At 40.2% G+C, this 24218-nt stretch overlaps 1 protein-coding gene across 2 annotated transcripts in view; it reads left to right on the forward strand.

Annotated features, from left to right (window-relative positions):
• The first annotated feature begins 14733 nt into the window (after positions 1 to 14733).
• The window catches only part of TRUB1 (TruB pseudouridine synthase family member 1), a 40145-nt gene continuing 30660 nt past the window's right edge, over positions 14734 to 24218 (forward strand). Inside the window, exons 1-2 of one of the 2 annotated variants that reach the window (XM_086680956.1) lie at positions 14734 to 15071; positions 18674 to 18772. In XM_086680956.1, the coding sequence (XP_086537082.1) occupies positions 14789 to 15071; positions 18674 to 18772 (382 nt within the window). In that variant the 5' untranslated portion in view covers positions 14734 to 14788. The remainder of the gene's footprint in view (positions 15072 to 18673; positions 18773 to 24218) is intronic. The other variant, XM_025918365.2, reaches the window with a different exon arrangement.

A 24218-nucleotide genomic window follows, 5' to 3' on the forward strand; every position in this document is an offset into this window, starting at 1 on the left:
TTTTTAGTCAGAAAAAAGACTTCATAAAAACATTTTTATTGTTCAAAAAAATGTAGTTGTTATAAACAAGGAATTTGGAGCCAATGTCCTCCACCCATATGTCCTGGGAATTCTCGGCTTTCTGCATTTCCTTTCCACGGCTGCTTAAAATTCTCTAGTCGATCAGAGTGGCTTTAGTTGCAGGTTTTGAACCTATTAAAATGCAGATTCAGTGGAAGGTCAGTAATTCTTAATCAGGAATACTTAGAGTCTTTTAAAAAATAAAAACTTCTGTTTCCATTCCTAGCAATACTGATTCACTAAGTTTGGAGTAGAACCAGCCACATGACTTTTTCCTCCCCATGTGATTCTGATGTGCACTGTGGGTTAAGAACCATCGCTTTAGGTTGTTAACAGTAATGTGAACCTTAGTATACATGAGGATCCAAAGAAAAGTTTGATAGGGAATGAGGAGAAGTTCAAGAGCAAGGGACCTAACCCCGAAGGGCCAAGGGGCAGGCTGCAGTGGAGAGAAACTCAAAAGCCTTCAGCTCCTCCATTCTCCAGGGCCTTGCACTGAGCTTATAAAGAAACAAAATGTATGAAGAGAGGTGCACCTGGGTGGCCCGGTCAGTCAAGTGTCTTGATTTCAGCTCAGGTCATGATCTCACAGTTCATCAGATCAAGCCCCGTGTCAGGATCCTCACTGACACAACAGAGCCTGCCTGGGATTCTCTGTTTCTCCATCTCCCTCCGCCCCTCCCCTGTTCATGCATTCTCTCTCTCTTTCAAAAAAATAAACAAACTTAAAAATATACATGAAAATATACCCTTTAAGTATTCAACTTCTTGAGACAATGAAACAGCCAGGCCCTTGTCTCAGAGAGGTAGAAGGCAATAAAGAGAAATAGCTTGGATCTTCTGACACACAATATGAAATCAACTTGAGTGCCTCTCATTTTTGAAGACTTAAATCAGGACCGAATGTCAGGAGAGGGTCACTGGAGACAAATCCAGAGGGTGTGATCTGGGTGTCTCCAGATCTCATTAAAAACTGGGAGACAGTGTTAAACACTGCTTCCTTAGGTGATTTAAGGGACCTCGCTGGGGATCATCACAGCTTCAACTCGCAGCTAGATCCTGCTCCAGGGTTCGCATAAATGACTCTCAGTATGAATGGTGCGTATACATGCCAGGATAGGTCTTAATCTCCATCTTTGTTTATCACTGACAAAGGAAGATAACTATAGGAATCATTTTTCTCCCTCATATTTTGCCAGAACAAAAGAAGATCCATCATCGACCCTAACTAGCCAGTTGTTTATACGGGTAATTTTTTGAAAGCCCTTAAAGCTCCAGATTCCATTGTGTTACAGTAATTTCTTCCTCAACTCTTAATTAGACTATTGCCACTTGAAAAATGAACATATTTTTATTGCAAGTAGAATGATAATAAATCTTATAAATTTAAACCAGGAATCAAAGACCCACTGAGTTAGGAAGAAATCAAAAGGCTGTAAAATGTATTTCATCATTTTCCCCTGGGCAATCTGATTCTTCTAGAGTCAGGCTCTGCCTGTTCTCTCGTTGTAACGGGCTTGAAGGATGTGGATATTCAAGATGAGGCATTACATTGTACATTACTAATTATACACACAGAATTTTGATGCTTACAGACGTTTAATTCATTGAAGGCGAAAAGACCTTTATTAAGGCCTTTATTTCACTTATCAGCTTCTAGGACTTACCCTCTCGGATTTAATTGAGAAAAATTTATTCAGTTGAAGAATTAATGTTTTAAAAATCAAAGTCTAAGGCAACTAAAGAACTTCCTAAACTCAATAGGATGAAAATGAGAATTTCTTGTAGGAATGGAGACGAATTCTTTAGTGACCTGGCAAGCCTGTATATTTCCCTTTACCCATCCCTTGAAATAAAAGAGAATCACTTCAGAGAAAAGAGGCCATTATCAATTCTATCCAGAGAAGTAAATACCGTATTAAGTATTCTTACAGCATAGAACATGGCAGTATTGATGACAGGTGAATATTTTACGTTAGCTTCGGTAAAAACTAAAATCTTATTCTTACTGGACGTACCACGTTAAGTAGTTAAAACAATCACGGAAATGTGTGTGTGTGTGTGTGTGTGTGTGTACGTGTGTGTGTGTGAAGTGCAAGAAAAAAAAGACATTGTGTTATATAATTCTAGGGAATATTGAAAATGGTGATTCCTTCTCGGGAAGACTAAAATGTAGTTCTCCCTACAAAAGAGGAGCAAAGAAAAGGCTGTAGTCTTAAAATAAATCACTGAACACTAATACCCAGTTACAGGTTTTATTACTGTAATCACAAAAGGCCAAAGACCAATATCATTTCCTATAACAGCTGCGGCCAGTTAACAACCATTTAGAAAAGACCACATTCCAAGAACACACACCAAAATAAGTGACGTCATCTGCAAAAAGAAATAATGCTCTGCAGTCTCCATCAGCAATCCTGAACCGTGGCAGTTATAAATAACTTCACTTAGCCCACACTGCCATTTCTGTCTGTGAAGCAGACTAGATCAACCTTCTGAATAATGACACGCACCTCCAGTTACACCTTAGAAACCACTGATACACCTTCTTTGTATTTGTTCACACACAAAAAGGGGCGAAGTAGGTCTCTTTTTGAAGCTATGGTTAATTTCCAGTTTTCAAGATGATACCGAGTTATATCGTCTTTTTCTCCCCAATTAAGTAGATGTGTTCAAAGTCACTCCCCTTCCTGTTCTGCATGCCTAGCGGAATGCTGGGTACGTTGCTCAGTAAGTACCCACTGACTGATAGATTGCTCAATGATTGCACTGTGGATTAGCCGGAGTGGGTATCTGATGCCAAATGAAAGATAGTGACCCTCCTTTGAACCCTCACTGGCTGCAAACCAAGGAATTTATGTCTCATCCATTCCAATTTCTGCAAGTTATAATAAAGCACCTTCTGAAACTCATTAAAGGGAGAGAAATCTTGATCTGCTACTGCTGACAGTGTCTTACTCTTTTGCTTTCTGTTTTCTTCTTTTCCTTCCTTCCTTTATACTCACCTCCTCTTCTTCCTTTTTATTTACGCCCATAAGCATTTATTGTCGGGTATTGAGATAGCTACTGAGGCATATACAAAGAAGAGATGTGTTTTTCTTTTCCCCCCACAACCTGCTTAGAGGAGCTCCCGGTTTCGTGGGCTACCATTTGTAATAATGATAACTCCCTCTATGGCACATTTACTTCATTCCAGGTGTGTTTTATATATCACTGCATACAATCTTCACCACCATCTTGAGAGGGAGTCATTTGACAAGCCCATTTTACAGATAGGAACAAAAGCTCAGCATGGTTAATTAGCTCGCCAAGTTCACACAGCTAATACATGACCGATCTGGGATTCAAACCGGGTCTGTTCAGATCCAAGGCCAATGTTTATTGCACAATAATATTCTCTTCCTAGGGAGTGGGTTGGGGGATATTTACCACTGCACTAACAAGTATGTGATCTTCCCTCTTCTGCAGAAAGATTTCTCTGAAAATGTGTGCATCACAGTTTGATTACAATTCGTAAAGGCATACACTGAAAGCGTGTAAGGATATTTAAAGCACAAAGGCTATGATTTAGATCAGTGCTACTTAAAAGCCTGACTTACAGACCAGCACCGGCAGGTGAACTATGTATTATCAGTCTGTGATGAGATAAATACAGAAATTGGGAGTAAGCGTTTAGGAACTTTTATAGCAACTTGAGAGAGTACTACTAATAATTATATAATAAGACATAGTAATATACAGTAATGAGGATGATAATACAATGTAGCATTCTATTTTGGAATTTTTAAAAAAACATTTATCTTTTCTGGTACTGCATTTTTATTGTATTTTAACAAAGTCTTATTCTGCATAAATTGGCCATTAAAAAAAAACTGGTCCTTCACCACACATAGTTTGAGAAGCACTGGGTTAGGTCACTGTGAATATAAGTAAGTAAAATTTAAATGCCATTAATAACCTATCAGTGTGATTTTCCAGACATACCCTAGGAAGCCCAGAATAGATCTTTTCCCCTTCCTGCACTGTAAACCGCTAGCTGACTACTAGACCTGCCGTTGTGGCATCTGGCAGGATCAGGCCACTCAGGAGCATGTCTGTCCCCAAACTCCTCTCGCAGGTGCCTGGAACAAAGGGGGTTTTCAGGAGCTGCTTGATGAATGTTGACTGGAACAATTAGTGACCAGTGACCCATGAGGTAAAAAGTCTCTTCTGAGTTTTAACTCCTATTTCTTGGGGAAAAAAGAATTAAGTGTGGACATATCGGTGAACCTTCCAGCAATTTGGATCAGGGGACTTAGTGACAGACATGGAGGACGCATTGAAGTGGTACCGTTGACATACTAGGTGGATTCACAGTTGTGTTCTTCATCCCACGTCGGTGGAGTATTTCAGGGAATAATACAAGGCTGTAAGATGATCTCAGGGCTCTTCCGTGGGCAGAATATAGACCTATAATTTGGTACTTGGAAGGGACATCCTGGACAATTTATGTACCCAGGAACCAGAATTGGCTTATTCATGACTTCGAAGGGAAGTCATGCATTTAAGGATTTGGTCATTGCAACTGGTGATAAAATGCTGCTGCTGGCATAAAGTGTCATTTTATGAAAGCTTTTAAAAGAAATCTCTCCCCACACCCCGAATGATAATATATTGAGGACTTCAATTGCACGCGTCACTTCCTTATTTTCAGAGCAGTGTCCTGGCCGTGAAAACATCTTCTGCGTCTAGGGACACCTTAACCGAAGTTGATAGGGTTGATTTTCTGCCGGCCGGCGACAAGCATGAATCCTTCATGGAAAAATCTGAGCTATGGAGTTGTTGCGTGGCTTCCCTGCCTCCAGAGACCAGCAGTGAGCGCACAAGACTGCTCTTTTAGCCGTGACTAAGGAAGCCAACAGGATGACTCAGGGGCCAGGGGAAAACGGGCTCTAGGGATTTCTCCTTTCGGACCCCTAAAATGGGAGGAAGAGTAATGGCAGGCAAAGTCACAGAGCAGATTAGAATTCTCTTCAGGCAGGTTACAAAGGTGCACTGACAAGCTCTGTGCGGTGGGGGAGATGAGGAAAGGAAAAGTCTCATAGCAGCTTTCAGTGCCATTTATCAGAAGAGAAAGTATCTCTTAATAAAATGACACCATATCTAAAAATTCTTACCTGGCCCCCCCATCTGTCATACGCTACAGTGTCTACTAAGTATGCCTTCATAGTAATTTCAGAAAATAGAATTTACGTTTAGGATATATGTAAATATTAGATACATACGTTTAATAAAACAAACTGGCTTGTTTTAGACTCTGAAATGAAGCAAGGCTACAATTTCATATATGAGTTTGGTCATCTGTTTGATGAATCACGCAGACTGGCAACTTTACGAACACCGTAAGTACCCCAGCTTCCTGATGAAACACGGAATATGTATTGTATACTATAGATAGGAGGATTTCATTATTTCAATTCATTTTTTCAAATGATACACACACACACACACACACACACACACACACACAGGGAGGAGGAGGGGGAGGGGGAGATGTTCCCCCTGGAATAGTTATTTATTATCAAAGGTAAATTTGTTGGCTACGATGGGGTTCAGGATATGCTACCCCAAAATATGGCACCTTGGCATATTGAATATCTTAAGCTGAAGAAATTTGAGAAAATGGCAGCTGCAGAAAGGTCACTCTGACCTTCCCCTGCAAGCCAGAGATAAATCTCCCATGTGAAAAGTACTCTCACTGAACCAAGAGGAAGGAAGACATTCTTATCACTAGAGACAGAGAATTTGGGGCTGAGAAATCTGTACAAACAAACCCTCTTAAACTAAGCCTTATCTTTCTAGTTATTTCTTCATTATTTACTACCTCTACCAAATCCCTTTGTCTCGTCAATTTTTCACAAAGTTATTGTTTCTTTGTCTAAAAGGTATAAAAGCTTCCTGCTATGACCACTTCTTCAGGTATTCCTTCTCTGGTGAAGATCCCTGTGTACATGTAAAAATTCAGTACCATTTGTAAGCTTTTTTTCCTGTTACTCTGTCAGTTTAATTTTCAGATCCAGCCAGGAACCCTATAGGATCAAGGAAAACTTTTTCCTCCCCTACAGGTGGGATATAACCTTTACCAGGATAAGCTAAACTGAGTCAATTCAACCACTGACAAGGTGTCATGGTCAATTCACAAACCAGGTATTAACTAGGTTCCCACGTTACAGCTTAAGAAACAGATCAAAGCCCAGCAACATTGAGTACGACCTTAACTGAACTGAGAAAGAATTGTCTTCTTTCCTTTCAGAAATGTTTAAAAGTAGAAGTAAATTTTATTTTTGGAGAGAATGACCAGGGTGTTCATGGTTAATTAGTACTCGTTCAAAGTAGGGAGGTAGAATAGAAAAAAAAATAAGAAAAAAAATAACATTTATTGTTGGTTTAACATGTAGATGAAGGTCAGAACTTATTCTTGAGGTTCCTTTTTTGTAATTTTTTTATTTTTTATTTAAAAAAATTTTCTTAACGTTTATTTATTTTTGAGACAGAGAGAGACAGAGCATGAACGGGGGAGGGTCAGAGAGAGGGAGACACAGAATCTGAAACAGGCTCCAGGCTCTGAGCTGTCAGCACAGGGCCCGATGTGGGGCTCGAACTCACGGACCGTGAGATCATGACCTGAGCCGACGTCGGCCACTTAACCGACTGAGCCACCCAGGCGCCCCTTGAGATTCCTATGATAAAGTTTATGGAGTAATGAATGCCTAGTATATTATATGTAATTCAATGTCAAATAGTAAAAGTACTTTTAGAATTTCCTACTGAAGTTTTACTTTTTCTGAAATGTTTGTCCCTACCTAAGACTAACCACAAGAATCAAGAAATTTCTGGAGCCAAAGCATATCTGCATAACCAAGAAACTTAGACAGATATGCCTTGGCTCCAAAAGGAGAACATATTTTTATTTTCTAACTTAGCCAAAACATTCAGATGTTTTTTAAATTGTGGAATAGATGTTAATCACAGATTAGGAGGAATATATCCAAACATTCTTCAGGCAAAAAAAAAAAAAAAAAAAAAAAAATCAATCATACATTTAAAAACCTGTAAAATATTTAAAGGAAGATTATGATTTTCTAAATTCAATTAAGTAGTAATAGGAAAGGTTGAAGCCTTCGGGAGTTTTCAGATAACAAATGACGGGGGGCGGGGGGCATAAATCCTTCTTCCTCTGATAGCTTCTAAGCATAGTCCAGGCTAAATAAGCGGTTCTTCATTCAACCTGTTAATGGGAAACATCCATCACCTCTGAGTCCAGCCTTAAAATCGTCCTCAAGTGGAGACCATTATTAAATGTTTAAAGAAAACTGAAATTACAGAATGACATTTCCCCAGCTTATGATAGCACAGATTAATCAATGAAGACAATTTGTACATTATCTTTGGAATGTGAATATAGAATGGTTTTAAATATTCCAAACCCTCAGAGCCTACTTAAAAGCTGATACTGATCACACTTTCTCCATGTGTTTATAAATGACTTTATTTGCACCAGTGGTCAATATGAACGTTATTTCACGTGCCTATCACAGAGCAAATGCATAACAAATATTTGTTTTACAAATGGATGAACACATGAAGGTGAAGAAACATAAAAATGATCAAATCTACTATGTTACTTTGGCAGCATTAAAGATAGCATTTGGCCAATCCTAGAGTAGCCTATTCTGTTGTGTTTGTAATTTACCTAACATGTATAATCACATATATTTTGTTTACATTAGACTATATTTATATTTTAATGCCATTTAATACAAATTCAATATTTATAATTGTGTATATTGGTTTAATTTAGAATTTATTAATTATCCTTAATGTATCTTGATGACATTGTGTACATTGTAGGAATCAATTATGTCCCTTGAGTGAATGTTCTGAGAGTTCAGGAGTAATTATAGGGATCTCTTTGTGGACCTAAAAAGCACACACACACACACACGCACACACACACACACACACACACACACACACACAAAAGTCAAGTACTTTTATTTTAAACATTGTAAAATATTCCTATCATCTTGAGTCTTTCTGTATCATGTCCCCTCTTTTTCATCTCTTTGCCCTTAAATTTTTTCACAATTGTTTAACTTGAACTGCTACACTGGGGGAGACGGGGCCTGCCGTTTTCCTTTGCTTATTCCTGTGAAAATATACTTTCTTGATGGAGAGGTCCTATGAGCCAGCTAATGCACTGGCAGGTGAACTAGCTTTTACTGCCAAGTGAGTCAGCTGAGATGGGAACGTTAGTTTATTTGAATGGACGTGAGTTGACAATGCTACAAAGAGGTATTGGTATAGCTTAATGGAACAAGCTGTCAGGAAAATGTAGGTTGGGTATGGTGTGATTGGCAAACATCAAGAATGTTTCATGTTTGTGAGTTTCTCCCTTTCCTAACCTAGACTGTTGTCTCTTGGATTCCTTTGCTGAAATGCAAATAATTAACAATTATCAGATGTGAATATTAGATTAAAATTTCTGATAGTTAAATGTTTTCACCTACATAAGTGGTACTTTTATTTGATTCAACATCAGACCTTCCTAGGGATAGTTCATCAGATTACCTTGTTAGGGAACTGAGAAGAGAGAGGACAAGAAACCTCTGAGACAGGGAAAGATCTGGAGTATGAAGTGTTGCCCAGAGTTGGCCATTTTATCAGGACCCATGACACCTCCGTCATTCTAGACATAATAATTCTGTTATTGCTTCCAAGATTGTGTGTCTTACATGGCTATTTTATATCCATGTAAAGTTTATATTGCACTCATGTAAGACTCAGTGTGGACAGAAATTTCCCAAATTTGTTCATTCAGGTTGATTCAAAGCCATGTGTTCTCTGACCTGTCCCTGAAAATTAGTTTTTAACATCTAGAATTTAATGTTCACCTCTATAGAAATCATTTAAATTCAGCTCAGTTCTCCAGCCTCTATAGACTGGTTAGTGGTTACTGAATACTGGTTAAGATTATGAACTTTGGAGTCAGGCAAACCTGGATTCTACTAACTCTAACTGACACTTATTGGTTATTGGAACTTTGGCAAACTGCTTACTCTTTTTGAGCCTCAATCACCTCATCGTCTCAGAGTCATTACATGAGTTCCATCTGGGTTACGTGAATTATTATGCTAATTCTGCACATTCCAAAGAAAAAACTAGTCCTTGACTGGTTCCAGGGAGATAACCCCTCACCCTTGGCATATCCAGCCTGATAAGAATATTTTAGTATGCCTGAGCTCTTGGACTACACCATACCAGTTGGACAAGATTGTTTATGTTAACAAGACAACTTAGGGTGATCGCCTATTCTTGTATGCCTGAGGCCCTGGGCCACATGGTATCAGTTGGATTTCTGGGGGCTTGGAGACTGTGTAGCTGAGGTCTGTCATGCAGGTACTATATGTCTATATGACAGATCCCCAATTAAAACCCTGGATACAAAGGCTCAGAGGAACTTCCCTGAGGGGCAACACTTCACACATGTTGTCACATTTTATTACTGGGAGAATTAAGTGTTGTCCTTGTGCCCCTACTAGGAGATGATAACTAGAAGCTTGTGCCTGGTTTCTCCTGGTGACTTCATCTTTTTTTTTTTTTTTTTTCCAACGTTTATTTATTTTTGGGACAGAGAGAGACAGAGCATGAACGGGGGAGGAGCAGAGAGAGAGGGAGACACAGCATCGGAAACAGGCTCCAGGCTCTGAGCCATCAGCCCAGAGCCTGACGCGGGGCTCGAACTCACGGACCGCGAGATCGTGACCTGGCTGAAGTCGGACGCTCAACCGACTGCGCCACCCAGGCGCCCCTATCTGCTCCTTCTTTAAAAAAATTCTTTGCTTAATTAAAAATTTCAAATTATTACTACTATTTTTCCTTAATTATTAAAGAAACTTATGATCAAAATTAAAACATTAAAATGTTTATGAAAATATTTTAGAAAATAAAACTGTGTTTTAGAATTCTGCCTCTAAAGAAACCACAAATATATTTCCTTTAGATACCTCAGTTCACAGCAGAGTCCAATCAACCACTGGTTTCTTTAATTACCTTCCTTATTAGGATAACTTTCTTCTCTAGTAGGATAATTTGAAATGGCAGAAGTTGTGTGTGTGTGTGTGTGTGTGTGTGTGTGTGTGTGTGTGTGTGTGTGTTTGGTGAGTTTTCCAGGTCTCTCAAATCTCATGCTATGAGACATGCCCATCTGTTTCCTGAACTTTTAAAAAAAATATGCCTTTCTCAAGGCCATGATATGGATTGGAGCATCTCTGGCTTTCTCTTTTTGGTTACCAGGAACACCCTTTTGTGTTTCAGTTTTTAATTTTTTTTTTTTTTTACATTTACTTATTTTTGAGAAACAGAGTGAGACAAAGTGTGAGTGGGGGAGGGGCAGAGAGAGAGGGAGACACAGACTCTGAAACACGCTCCAGGCTCCGAGCAAGCGGCAGCACAGAGCCTGATGTGGGGCTCAAACCCAGGAACTGTGAGATCATGACCTGAGCAGAAGTCGGACGCTCAACTGACTGAGCCACCCAGGCGCCCCTGTGTTTCAGTTTTTTAATTTAATTTTTATTTTTTTATTTTATTTATTTATTTTATTTTAAATGTTTATTTATTTTTGAGACAGAGAGAGACAGAGCATGAACAGGGGAGGAGCAGAGAGAGAGAGGGAGACACAGAATCCGAAGCAGGCTCCAGGCTCTGAGCTGTCAGCACAGAGCCCGACGTGGGGCTCTAACTCACGGACCATGAGATCGTGACCCGGGCCGAAGTCGGACGCTTAACCGACTGAGCCACCCAGGCGCCCCTGTGTTTCAGTTTTTTAATGAGGGTCTTGCACTATATGGTCTATAAGTTCTCATCAAGCACTATTTTTCTAGGATTCTGCTATCTACAGGAACTTGTACAGGTGAACAATTGGAGAAGTCTTTGTAAAGAAAAGCCTTCCCAGGCATACATGCATATGGTAAGGAGCAAAGAAGTGTCCCAAGAAGGCAACCGTGGTGGAGCCCGTGGGAGGTTTAGAATCGAACCTGAAAGTGTTACCAATTTTTAAGTCCCATTATTTAACAATCCTTGGAGAGGTGACTGGGTTGAGGGCAGCATAGAAGCTGGTTTAGAAAGTTAGGGTCGGGGCGCCTGGGTGGCGCAGTCGGTTAAGCGTCCGACTTCAGCCAGGTCACGATCTCGCGGTCCGTGAGTTCGAGCCCCGCGTCGGGCTCTGGGCTGATGGCTCAGAGCCTGGAGCCTGTTTCCAATTCTGTGTCTCCCTCTCTCTCTCTGCCCCTCCCCTGTTCATGCTCTGTCTCCCTCTGTCTCAAAAAATAAATAAATGTTGAAAAAAAAAATTAAAAAAAAAAAAAGAAAGTTAGGGTCTTATGAAATAGCATGAAGTGATTGTATTCTCTCTTTGCATCAGTTCTATACACACGCAAAAATGGAGATAAAAGCATTGAGGTAAGCTACGCTTGTTTTACACTCGAGGTAAGCTATTTTATGTGTTCAACACTCTACTTTTCTGGAAACTGGCGCTCACTCCCCTGTACCTACATGGTTTCTGCTGGAGCTACCACGATTATTCATTCAGTTATTCAACAGCTACTTACTGAGTGCCATATGTGACACTATTCCAGGCTCTGGAGACATAGCAATGAAAAAAATATACAAAAAATTCCTCATGGAGCTTACGTTCTGATGGAGGAAATAAGACATTAAACACAATAAGTAAATATTTGGTATGTCGCATAAAACGTGCTATGAGAAAAATTAAGCAGGAACGTGAACAAGGAAAGAATAAGGCACAGAGTGAGAGAAGCACTATGTTCTGTAGGTGGCCAGGAGGGACTTCATCCAGGAAGTTTTTGGAATGAGATAAAAACAGGATGGTTTAAACTAAGACTGTGGAATGAGGAGTAGAAAAAACCCAAAGCCTCTTAGAAGCAAAAAGAAGCATGAAGACACAAGAGAGTGGCAGAAAAAGAGAATGTGGGTGGAGAGAGAGAACCCAAGAGAGAACTTTTCAGGTTCTGCATAATGTCCCTGTATACTATAAATCCTTTTTCTAAAAGCCTTTTGATAAATTTTAAACTGGATCAGTTTCTGTCTCTCCCACCTAAAGGATCCTAACTCACACCCATATTAAGTAACATAACTTGTAAATTCAAGGCTTCCCCAATGTGGGAGATGTTGGTTACCCCAGAAGATTAGAGCTCGATGCTTCTGATGCCAAGGACACAGATTTGATAGCAGAATAGAATTAATTGTGCTGTTCCCTAGCATTCCAGAAATAAAATGTGCAAGAAATGTCCACTTTTCTGTTTTCCTTTAATCAAATTAACTCTGATTCTGCACTGGCATTGTGGAAAATTCCAATGGAAGCATTATTTTTCACCTCTATTTCTGTCCTCCCTCCACTCTCTCCACCCTGGAGGCACAAAAGAATTAGGGAAGCTTACTCATGTCTAGACCACTGGGGAAAGGCTCTGTAATCTCCAAGTTGTTATTGTTCAATTCTGCTTTATACTTTCTCTTAAAGTCCCTGACTCTCTGCTTCTTGCCAAGAGGAGAGTACAGATATCTGTGCTGAGGTTAAAGGAAGCTTTGCTCCCTGGGTGTAGTTAACCCTTCTGAAGTTGTGGTATCTTTCCGGAAAAGGAAAACTCTTGAAGCAGGCTCAAGTATCCAGTCAGGTAATCATGGGACCTGTAAAGCATTCAGTTTCTCTCTATTCTCTTCAGGCCTCCAAGTCACCCCCAGGCATGTTTTCATGCAGTTTAGGCTTTTTTTTTTTTTTTTATTAAAAAAAATTTTTCTTTTCGACGTTTATTTATTTTTGGGACAGAGAGAGACAGAGGATGAACGGGGGAGGGGCAGAGAGAGAGGGAGACACAGAATCGGAAACAGGCTCCAGGCTCTGAGCCATCAGCCCAGAGCCTGACGCGGGGCTCGAACTCCCGGACCGCGAGATCGTGACCTGGCTGAAGTCGGACGCTTAACCGACTGCGCCACCCAGGCGCCCCTAGGCTTTTGAATAGACCGTAAAAGTGACTCCCACTTCCAATTCAGATTTCCACCTTGCAAAAACTCCCCAAAGATCTTTTTGGCCTTTCTATTTGTGGCATAACATACATAACAGAAACTTTCCCACTTTAACCATTTGTAAGTGTACATTTCTGCGGCATTAAGTACATTTGCATTGTTGTGTACCCCAAAGATTTAAGAGATTCTGGTGATTGAAATGGGGAAGGATGACAATAGAAATAAATACTTTATTTGAAACATTGTTCTTTCATTACTTGTTGAGTGAATGGGGCAAGTTCCATAATTGCTAATTTTCAGTAGCAACGAGGCATTATCAGTATACTAGGTTCTTATTTATTTTTAAGAGAGGTGGGGGGGGGGGGAGTGGAGAACATGAACAGGGGAGGGGCAGAGAGAGAGGGAGACACAGAATCCAAAGCAGGCTCCAGGCTCTGAGCTGTCAGCACAGAGCCTGACACCGGGCTCAAACTCTCAAACCGTGAGATCATGACCTGAGCCAAAGTCAGATGCTTAACCGACTGAGCCACCCATGTGAACCAGTATACTAGGTTTTACGGTATAAGAGGATGATGAGGAGAAAGGGTGGCTGTAAAGAAACTTGGAGAAACTAAAGAAAATTAATGTGAAACTTGGAGAAACAACAGAGCCAAATTTTATGTTTCACAATACTCATAATACCATTTAATGTTTCTGAAGCAGAAGTAGAATGAAGAATTTTTCTCCACTCTGCCTTGTGCCAGGATCAGAACAACGTTCCTGCATTTTGATGGATATGTAAATAACTTTCAGAGAGAAAGTCTCAAATCAAAAGTAAAGTTTAATTTTATGAATTGCCATAATGCCTTTTGATATCTAAGCAGTGTATTACTAAGGGATGCAATCCACAGAAGAGTTAGTATTAAAAATCTTAAAATTATTACGAATTACAGTGGGGGTGATAAGGGGCAAGGTGGACAGGAGGGCACCAAAATAAGCCCAAGTGATTTAGCACTGGCTTGGCCTAGAAGTTTCTTTTGGGAATTTGAAGAAGTCGTATCCATTTACTTATTCACGAAAATTTAGTTAAGTGCCTCCTCTGTGTAAGGCACTGGGGATACAACAGTGAACAGGTGAATAGTTTCCTTTCTTTAATACAGCTTACATTTAGGTGTATTTTAATTCTGAATCGTGAATCCTAGAGCACCATACATCGAATGAAGCAGTGATCCCAAGGAGCCATGATTCTTCACAAACTGCAGCAAAAACAGTATTTTAAGATTTCTATTCTTGGAAGCTGGGTCCTCTTACCAGTTCTGGGCAGGTGGGATGCAAAGAGATTGCCCGCCGAATATATACACAGACTTTGTGTTTGGGCTCAGCAGTTTGGGACTGGAACTCCAAATCACACCTGCAGCTCTGAACTAACCCGACCTAAGAGGCACATAGGAGTACAGGAGAAAAAATACTCCATGAGAGCCCCGGGAAGGCGCAGCTACCCCCAGCCTGCAGCAAAAGGCCATGGACTACAATTCCCACATGCCCTTGCGACTGCCCCTCCCGTCAGCACAGCTTCGAAGTATGGGAAAGATGGAGGGACGTCGGGCGCACTCTTGTTGCGTCATTAGCGTGCGACTCCAGCTACAAAACTGGTTTGGGTTGAAAAAGTATGGCAGCTGCTGAGGCGGCGGTGGTATCGTCATCTTTGGAAACAGACACGGCCCGGGTCCGTGAAACTGCAGGAGCAGCCGCAGCAACGGCCGCCACCTCATCAGCGACGGCTGCAGCCGCGGCGGTTGCGGCCGCCGCCAGGACCGGATCCGAAGCCACGGCCTCCAAGGCCGCCTTGGCTAATAAGCTGCTGTCCCTGAGCGGCGTGTTCGCCGTGCACAAGCCCAAAGGGCCCACTTCAGCCGAGCTGCTGAATCGGCTGAAGGAGAAGCTGCTAGCAGGTACCGCAGCCCGGGTGGGGACCAGGCTGAGGCGGTCGTCGCGAGAGCGGAAGCCGTAGAGAGCCAATGGGCTTTTTTTTTTTTTTTTGCGCGTTTGTGCCTCAAGAAATAAAAGGAGGGTAAAGGGTAGGATGACCACTGAATTAGCCCTGGACAGACATCTGGGGCATCTCGAGCTTGGACTTGCCCTGACGTGAACTCCTGTAGCCTGGTTGGCAGTTGTCGTTCTCAAGGGAAGAACAAAAAACAAAACACAAAAACCCCACACTTACACAAACACATCTCTTCCCTTGGGCAGGCCGGCCAATATTCTGTAATCTGATTATCCAGGAGCCTTTTCTTTGGTTCACGTTGATGAACCTCTCCTGAAGGCAGAACTGGCTCTCTACCCCCAAAGTTGCCAAAGTTGCATCCTTAAAAATAGTTTGGATATGCATATATCACTTAATTAACCAAGGCTTTAATGCAGTGGTTTTCACATAGTGGGCATAGGAATTATTTGGAGTCCCTTGTACAAATGCAGATTCCTGAAACCCGGAGATTGTGATTTTGAGGTTCTGGGGTATTTTTAGGAAACCATTTTTAAAGTGTTGTTCCAGGTGATTCTGTTGTAGGTAGTCTGCGGACCGCGTTTTGAGGAACACCATAACTTAAGAGCATTCTTTTTGTTTCTTCACGCGCACTGAGGGAATATCAGAAAAGCCTGCAGGATCTCTCAGTTCATCAGCCCAGTAGATTATTTCAGACAGTGGCATCCAGGAACCTTAGATTTATTGGACACCTACATTAAGCCAGATCTATGCTAGCCTATAGAGAAGTGAAGGTGAAAGATACTGTCTTTTCTCTTAGCTGTGCTCAAAGCATAGACATTCCTGCAGCCTTTGGTGATAAAACTATTTGGCAAATTCAAGGCTGTCCTGAATTTGGCTCTGGCCTGTCTTTCCACACGGGAAACTTTCTTCTTAACATTGTTTGGAGTCCCTTGGCAAAGTTTATTATACTTTTTTTTTTTCATGCAAAAACATTATTCTTATAGGAATTTGTTAATTAAAATGGACACAATCCAGATTCAGATGTTTTTTTTTTTAATTTTTTTTTTCAACGTTTATTTATTTTTGGGACAGAGAGAGACAGCGCATGAACGGGCGAGGGGCAGAGAGAGAGGGAGACACAGAATCGGAAACAGGCTCCAGGCTCTGAGCCATCAGCCCAGAGCCTGACACGGGGCTCGAACTCACGGACCGTGAGATCGTGACCTGGTTGAAGTCGGACGCTTAACCGACTGCACCACCCAGGCGCCCCAATCCAGATTCAGATATTTAATGGCAGTAGGTACACTCTTGCGGGATGTTTAATTGCCGTGTTCTATCTACTCGTTCTTTTGTTCCACTTTCCTTGCACTTTGTTACCTGTAAGAATGGGTCTTACAACAGGGAATGTTGAAGGAAGGAAATGCATCCAGAGCAAGCTTTGTGGTGTCATCATAGGGTTGTTTCCCTCAGAATTGCTTTCATTTGGCCTGATTTGTTAGCTACACTGTGACTCAGACAGATTTTCATATGATCAAAGCCATACCCCTGCCTTCTGGTGAATCTGCCTCCAAGCCACTGAAGTTTCTTGTTGAAACTTGGTTAAAACATTGTTTCAAGACTGCGGCTAGGCTATCTTCCAGAAGCCTGTCACTCGGGTGCAGATATTCTCATTACTCCATTTCTATATTGCTTTGATTGGTCTATTCTGTATTTATGTTAGCTAGACCAGGCTTTCCCAAATGCCATTGTAACTGGCTGTCAGAATTACCTGGTAAGATTCTAAAAGACACAGATTCCGAGGCACCACATTCTGATGCTAGCCAGGTTTGACACCCGCTCATTTAGACCACCGTTAATGGAAATAGCCTCTATTAACATTTCTGGCCTTTCCCTATAGTGATTCATATTATACTAAAGTCCTTCCTCTTCTTTGTCTATCTGAATCCTTCAAGGCCCAAAACATTGGGAAAGACCTTAACAAATATTCTTCCATAAATGTTACCAATAAGGTGAACAAAATTCCAATAGAGGTGGTGTGTCTTTGAACTTGAAAGAGGCAAATTTGGACACAAAGGGAAGAAGCAAACTTGGGGGCCTTCTTACTCGAAGGAGTGTCAAGTTGAAAAATCCAAAGAGTTCTCCAAAAGTTTTCTATAAACTTATAGATGAGAAATCCATAATGCATTACGAGTGAAAGGTGAAGGGTTCGAAACCTGGACCTAGGCTTATGGGTTTGTGTTACAGCAGCAGCCATGCCTTTCCAAACATGGTGATATAATCAGAGAGGGGCCTTAGGACTGTGTTCTAACACACTGTGTTCTGTAATTACGTGGTCAGGCTGAGCAGCCCAGCACATCTTTTGGCCATCTAAATTTTTTTTTTTTTTCAACGTTTATTTATTTTTGGGACAGAGAGAGACAGAGCATGAATGGGGGAGGGGCAGAGAGAGAGGGAGACACAGAATCGGAAACAGGCTCCAGGCTCTGAGCCATCAGCCCAGAGCCCGACGCGGGGCTCGAACTCACGGACCGCGAGATCGTGACCTGGCTGAAGTCGGACGCTTAACCGACTGCGCCACCCAGGCGCCCCCATCTTTTGGCCATCTAATCTGGCTTCTCCATTATTGTTCAGCTTCCCTTCTTTTCCTTTCTCTGTTCCCTCTTTCCATTTTCTTTGGCTCTCTTTTTTATCTTCTTGGTGTCAGTGGTTATAAGGGAAGTTTGATGGGTTTGGGAGATGGCGATCAATAGAGCTGTTCTGCTCCTGCCCTTTCTCATTTGAACTTTAGTAGCCAATATTCTATCAATATGTTGATATATATAACAATAATACTGCTGAAAATAATAATAATTTATTGTCAGAATGTCTTGTGGTTTCCAAAGCACTGTCAGATAACATGATTTCAGTGTATCTTTACACTAGGAGGATGAGAGGGGCCGGGTTGGCATTTTCCTAAGTCTCAATGCTTCAGAGGTTGAGAGGCAACCTAACTGTTACCCACTTCCCACATAACCTTTTGTTGAGATTAGCTTCTTGAAGGAATAGTGAGGATTTTGATTTGGAGCAAAGGGCAATGAAGATACTTTGGGAACTTAGCATTCTTAGAAGTAGCCGTGTGAGAGGTACTCCCGACATTAGGTAACTGGGGACACCAGCAAAGAATACCAGGAAACAAGAGAGAATTAGAAATGAAATTGAGGACCTGTAAAACTAGCTGCCTATGTAAAAACTAACTTCTTTTTATCATTCTCCAACAGCTCACTATTACTAGGAATTTACTAGGTGTTTCAGCATTAGCCTGGATCTTTGCTCATGTTTAAAAATTTTTTTTCCCTTCGAAAATGAATTCTAGATTCTAAACAACTAATTTTGGGATACTATTTCTTTGTAATTTAGGGAGTGTCTGTACATTTTTAAGTATGTTCTTTGCTAGTAATGTTATCATCTTAATCTGTTAAGTTTCTGTAGTACTTTTGTTTTGAGTATTCCATCTACCCTCACCCCTTATTATAGAGATTCTATTTCATTTTTCTTGCTAATTGCTATTTCTCATCTCAATTACTTTCATAGAAGCTGGAATGCCTTCTCCAGAATGGGCCAAAAGGAAAAAGCAGACTTTGAAAATTGGACATGGAGGGACACTAGACAGTGCTGCCCGAGGAGTTCTGGGTAAGAGATGTGAATGGAAGTTTGATGTAACTATCACTTATTATAGAAAGAAATATTGGAGTGCCTGGATGGCTCCGTCAGTTAAGCATCCAACTCTCGATTTTCAGCTCAGGTTATAATCTCATGGTTCATGAGACCAAGCCTCCGTGTGGGCTCTGCGCTGACAGTATGGGACCTGCTTGTGATTCTTTCTCTCCCTCTCTGCCCCTTCTCGTGTACACATGTGCTTTCTCTCTCTCTCTCAAAATAAATAAACTTAAAAAGAAAAAAGGAAGAAGGAAATATTGATTGAGAACAGATAAGATTGACTAAAGCTGTGCCATTTCCAGTCTGCTTTGGAGTATTTTAGATCTACTGGATTTATAATGCCGTCTTCTAAAGAAGCTCTGAACTGGTACAAACTGTTAGAAACTTTTAGAAATAGCCACTTTTGTGTGTGGATGGGACTTTGAAAAAGGGTGTTGTATCTGTGAAGAAGAGCTAACATGTAACATAGCAGGTCTGAAATCGCTGTGTTTAGAAAGGCCTGCTTACAAGGCTTGCCCTTGGAAGGCATCTGGGAACTTGGATTTTGAGAGTGTTCCCTCCCTTCTCTATCTGATAAGGGTGCTTGCTGTCCCTTGGCTGTTGGTGTGAACAGTGTGGTTTATGTTGAACACCTGCTTTCCTTTTAGGAGTCTGGAATTTTGTCCTTCCACTCAGGCAGATGTGCCTGAGTAGCCATCCCTCTCATCCCCTCCAATAAGAACTTTGGGTGCTGAGTTTCCGGCAGGCTTCCCTGAGTGGGAACATCGCACACATGTTACTGCTGTTTACATTTTGGAGGAAGGAGCATGCTCAAGTGTCCCGCTCATAGGAGGAAGAGAGAATAAGGAAACCGATGCATGAATTCCTCTGGTGTCCTTTTCCCATTTGATCCTGCTGTGTAACGTTACTATGTTACATTGTAAGTCTTAGCCATGTATGGATCTTCCAACATGGAGTGTGGTCATGGGGATTCCTGATAAGACATTTGGCTCTTTTTTCTGCCTATATCACATTTAATCTCAGAGTACAGCTCTCTTGAGAAAGTGAGCCTTATGGTTCCTGAGAGGAAGTCACACTTTCTTTTGGAGATATAGTGAGCATTTTATTGTTTGTTGAGGCAGATTGGTAGAATTGATTAACGGGAGAAAAATAATTTATCCCTATTTATTTATTTATTTATTTATTTATTTATTTATTATGCCTCTGGTAGAGGTTCTAAAGTTTACCTTCATGGACTGCTAAAGTGTGTATCCACATAGTTTATGTGGTACAAACTTTTTGTATAACTATGTCCATAGTCACAAAAATACATAAGTTAGGATTCCTATCCCTACATCCTACAAAAAAACTTCAGTAGGACAGTACTTACTTTTTACGTGGTCTCGTGTTTTGTATTTTATTGTTTCTTTTTTTTTTTTGAGGTTGTTGAATCTCTATTTTAATTTTATTTTTTAAATTTACATCAAAATTAGCATATAGTGCAATGATTTCAGGAGTAGATTCCTTAATGCCCCTTACCCATTTAGCCCATTCCCCCTCCCACAACCCCTCCAGTAACCCTCTGTTCTCCATATTTGAGAGTCCCTTATGTTTTGTCCCCCTCCCTGTTTTTATATTGTTTTTGCTTCCATTCCCTTATGTTCATCTGTTCTGTGTCTTAAAGTCCTCATGTGAGTGAAGTCATATGATATTTGTCTTTCTCTGACTAATTGCACTTAGCATAATACCTTCTAGTTTCATCCACGTAGTTGCAAATGGCAAGATTTCATTCTTTTTGCTTGCCGAGTAATACTCCAGTGTGTGTGTGTGTGTGTGTGTGTGTGTGTGTGTGTGTGTGTGTGTAGACACACACGCACATACCACATCTTCTTTATCCATTCATCCATCAATGGACATTTGGGCCCTTTCCATACTTTGGCTATTGTTGATAGTGCTGCTATAAACATTGGGATGCGTGTGTCCCTTCGAAACAGCATACCTGTATCCCTTGGGTAAATACCTAACAGTGCAATTGCTGGGTCGTAGGGTAGTTCTAGTTTTAATTTTTTGAGGAACCTCCATACTGTTTTCCAGAGTGGCTGCACCAGCTTGCATTCCCACCAGCAATGCAAAAGAGTTCCCCTTTCTCCACATTCTTGCCAACATCTGTTGTTGCCTGAGTTGTTGATGTTAGCCATTCTGACAGGGATAAGGTGGTATCTCATTGCGGTTTTTGATTTGTATTTCCCTGATGATGAGTGATGTTGAACATTTTTTTCATGTGTTGGTTGGCCATCTGGATGTCTTCTTTGGAAAAGTGCCTATCCATGTCTTTTGCCCATTTCTTCCCTGGATTATTTGTTTTTTGGGTGTTGAGTTTGATAAGTTCTTTATAGATTTTGGATACTAACCCTTTATCTGATATGTCATTTGCAAATATCTTCTCCCATTCTGTCAGTTGCCCTTTAGTTTTGCTGATTGTTTCCTTCGCTGTGAAGAAGCTTTTTATTTTGATGAGGTCCCAGTAGTTCATTTTTGCTCGTTTCCCTTGCCTCTGGAGACGTGTTGAGTAAGAAATTGCTGCGGGCAAGATCAAAGAGGTTTTGCCTGCTTTCTCCTCGAGGATTTTGATGGCTTCCTGTCTTACATTGAGGTCTTTCATCCACTTTGAGTTTATTTTTGTGTATGGTGTAAGAAAGTGGTCCAGGTTCATTCTTCTGCATGTCGCTGTCCAGTTTTCCCAGCACCTCTTGCTGAAGAGACTGTCTTTATTCCACTGGATATTCTTTCCTGCTTTGTCACAGATTAGTTGGCTATACGTTTGTGGGTTCATTTCTGGGTTCTCTACTCTGTTCCATTGATCTGAGTATCTGTTTTTGTGCCATATTGTTTCATTTTTTAAAATGTTGGTAATCCACTACATTGATTTCACAATACACTAATGGGTTGTGCCTACTGGTTTATAAAATACTGTGCTACAGTGTCCAATCCATTTTATTAGAGCTAAAAAATTAGATACAAACAATAAACCCAATCTAAGCTATCCAAAGGAAATGAATGCTTATTTAGGAGAAAAGAATAAAATTGGTGAAGAAAATTCTATTTTTCAAGAAAGTTAGAAACAATGTAGGAGTTTGCACTTTCAAAACTTACAGTTTTTATTTCATTCACATTGGCAAAAATATCTTTACTGAAGGTTTAAATAGATTTTTAAAACACTAGGAAATCCATTTTCCTGAATTAGAGAACTTGAATAGGCAAATTCTGACAGTTATTGTTTCTTGCCATAACTAATGATAATCATTTATTGAACAACTTACTATGTGTAAAGTCTTCAGCTTAGGACATTCATAAATTATATACTTTAATCCTATTGTAGTCCTATAAGGTAGATGTTATTATTTGTCATTTTACAGAAGAAGAAATGAAAACACAGAGAAGTCATACATGGTCATAGTTTTTGGCAGAGTCAGGATTTCGACTCAGATGTGCTCAGCTCCAAAGCTTCTGCCCTAACCCGGCATGGCAGATACCTGGCTGGCCCTCCTTCTCTCATCCTGTTGCAGGATTACTGATCAGTCACCGCATTCTTAGCGATTGGTCCTACAACTGGCTTCTCCGTTCTTGATCAGTTCAGCACTCCATGAGTTGAAGTCTATTTGCTGTAACCATTCTGTTCTATTGTTTTCCAAGGCACAGCACCAAAATATAAGAAGAGACAGGATAAGGTCTGCTGTGTATTTACGAATGGACCAATTGTATTAGTTTCTGGTGGTTTTTACTCATTGGTATGCAGAAGATGATAACATTCAAGGCAGTGAATAAATAAGTTTAGTTTTTACCCTAAGCTAAGGGATCTTGTTGAAATTTCCATTTTAGAATTATGAAGGACAGGTATTTGGCTGAGATTTGTGTGAGTGGAAGAAGTTGCATTGGAATTAATTTCCTGTCTGGAGGCTTAATTTATATTTGATCATCCAGCGATTTATATGATGATATAATCTGTACATGTGTCAAATGTATTAATTTTTCTTCTAATGCCTGTAGTTCCCAATGAGGAATAAAGTTTAAAAAAGGTAGGTATTTAGTCACAGAATAGAGGATATTCATTGTCTAAACTAGTAGTTCTGGAGACTGTTAGAAGTTGATTTTTGTTATATGGTAGAATAAACACTGGGTTCTAATCATGAGTCTGTGAACTAGCTGCTTTATTTACTAAGTACACACACCCTGGGAAAACCTATAATCTCTCTGAATCTCCATTTGTTTATCTCTTGAAAGGGATAACATCTACCATAACTCTCAGCAGATTTATGGAAATACCATACAAAATATTCATAACATAATGATATATGCTGTACTCTGTAAAGTGCTTTATAAAACGTTTTTTAAACAAAACTGAACCTGTGTGAAAAAATGTACTTTTACTTTCAACATATAGACTGTTTTTTGCTGTTTTTTTTTCCTTTGTAATATTAATGGTACAGATATAAGAATTTAGCTGACAATTTAAGATATAACCTGAAATTTAGGCTTATAATTCTGTTAACCTATGTTATATATGGTATATATGACACATAATTCTATAAAGAAGGCTTGCAAGATTCTCAAAAATCCTGTGGTAAATAGAATAATGACTCCCTAAATATGCCCATGTCATAATCTTCAGAATCTATGAATATTTTAGGTTCTATCACAAGGGGGCATGAAAATTGCAGATGGAATTAATGTTGCTAATGAGCTAACTTTAAGGTAAAGAGATTATCTTGGAATATCCAGGTGGACCCAGTGTAATCACAAAGGTCTTGTGGACCTTGGTTTTCTTGGGTATAAAATGAGAAGAAGGTTAAGCTGGATAACTCTAAGATGCCTTCTTGTTTCAAATTCTATCATTCTGGATCACTGAACTAGCAGAGACATCAGCGTTTCAACCATGGTAAAGTCAAACATGTCAGCCTACGCTGAGACACCTGCACTGTGGTTGATAAAGCCACTGTGCTCATCCTTGTGTCTGAGAATGTGTGCAGTTTGTTCCTTTTTTAGAATGTACTTCTCTCTTCTCTGTATGTTCAAATTCTAAACATCCTTTAAGGCAACTCAAACTCTGTTTGAAATGCTTGAAAGAAGCATTATCTGGCCTCTATAGCAGTTCAGAGTATTCCCTTCCTTGACCTTCTACAGCAGTTATGCTGCGTTCATTTTGACTCTTAATCATATATTATCATACTGCTGTTTAGTGTTATTCACTCATTATGCACCATTTTTTTGAGCACTTGCAATTTCTCTTATCTGTATTTTATTTTCCCTATAAGGTTATAAACTCTTTCAAAGTCAGGAAATGTTCTGTTTCATCAAAGTGTTGTTCTTGGGACTGTGTACATAGTACATAGTAGCTGCCCCAGAAATATTGACTGGGGATTCTTGAATGGAACAAAATTGG

The sequence above is a fragment of the Puma concolor genome, chromosome D2 (assembly GCF_028749965.1).
Source record: "Puma concolor isolate L17-30 chromosome D2, mPumCon1.1.hap2, whole genome shotgun sequence".
Classification (NCBI taxonomy): Eukaryota; Metazoa; Chordata; class Mammalia; order Carnivora; family Felidae; genus Puma; species Puma concolor.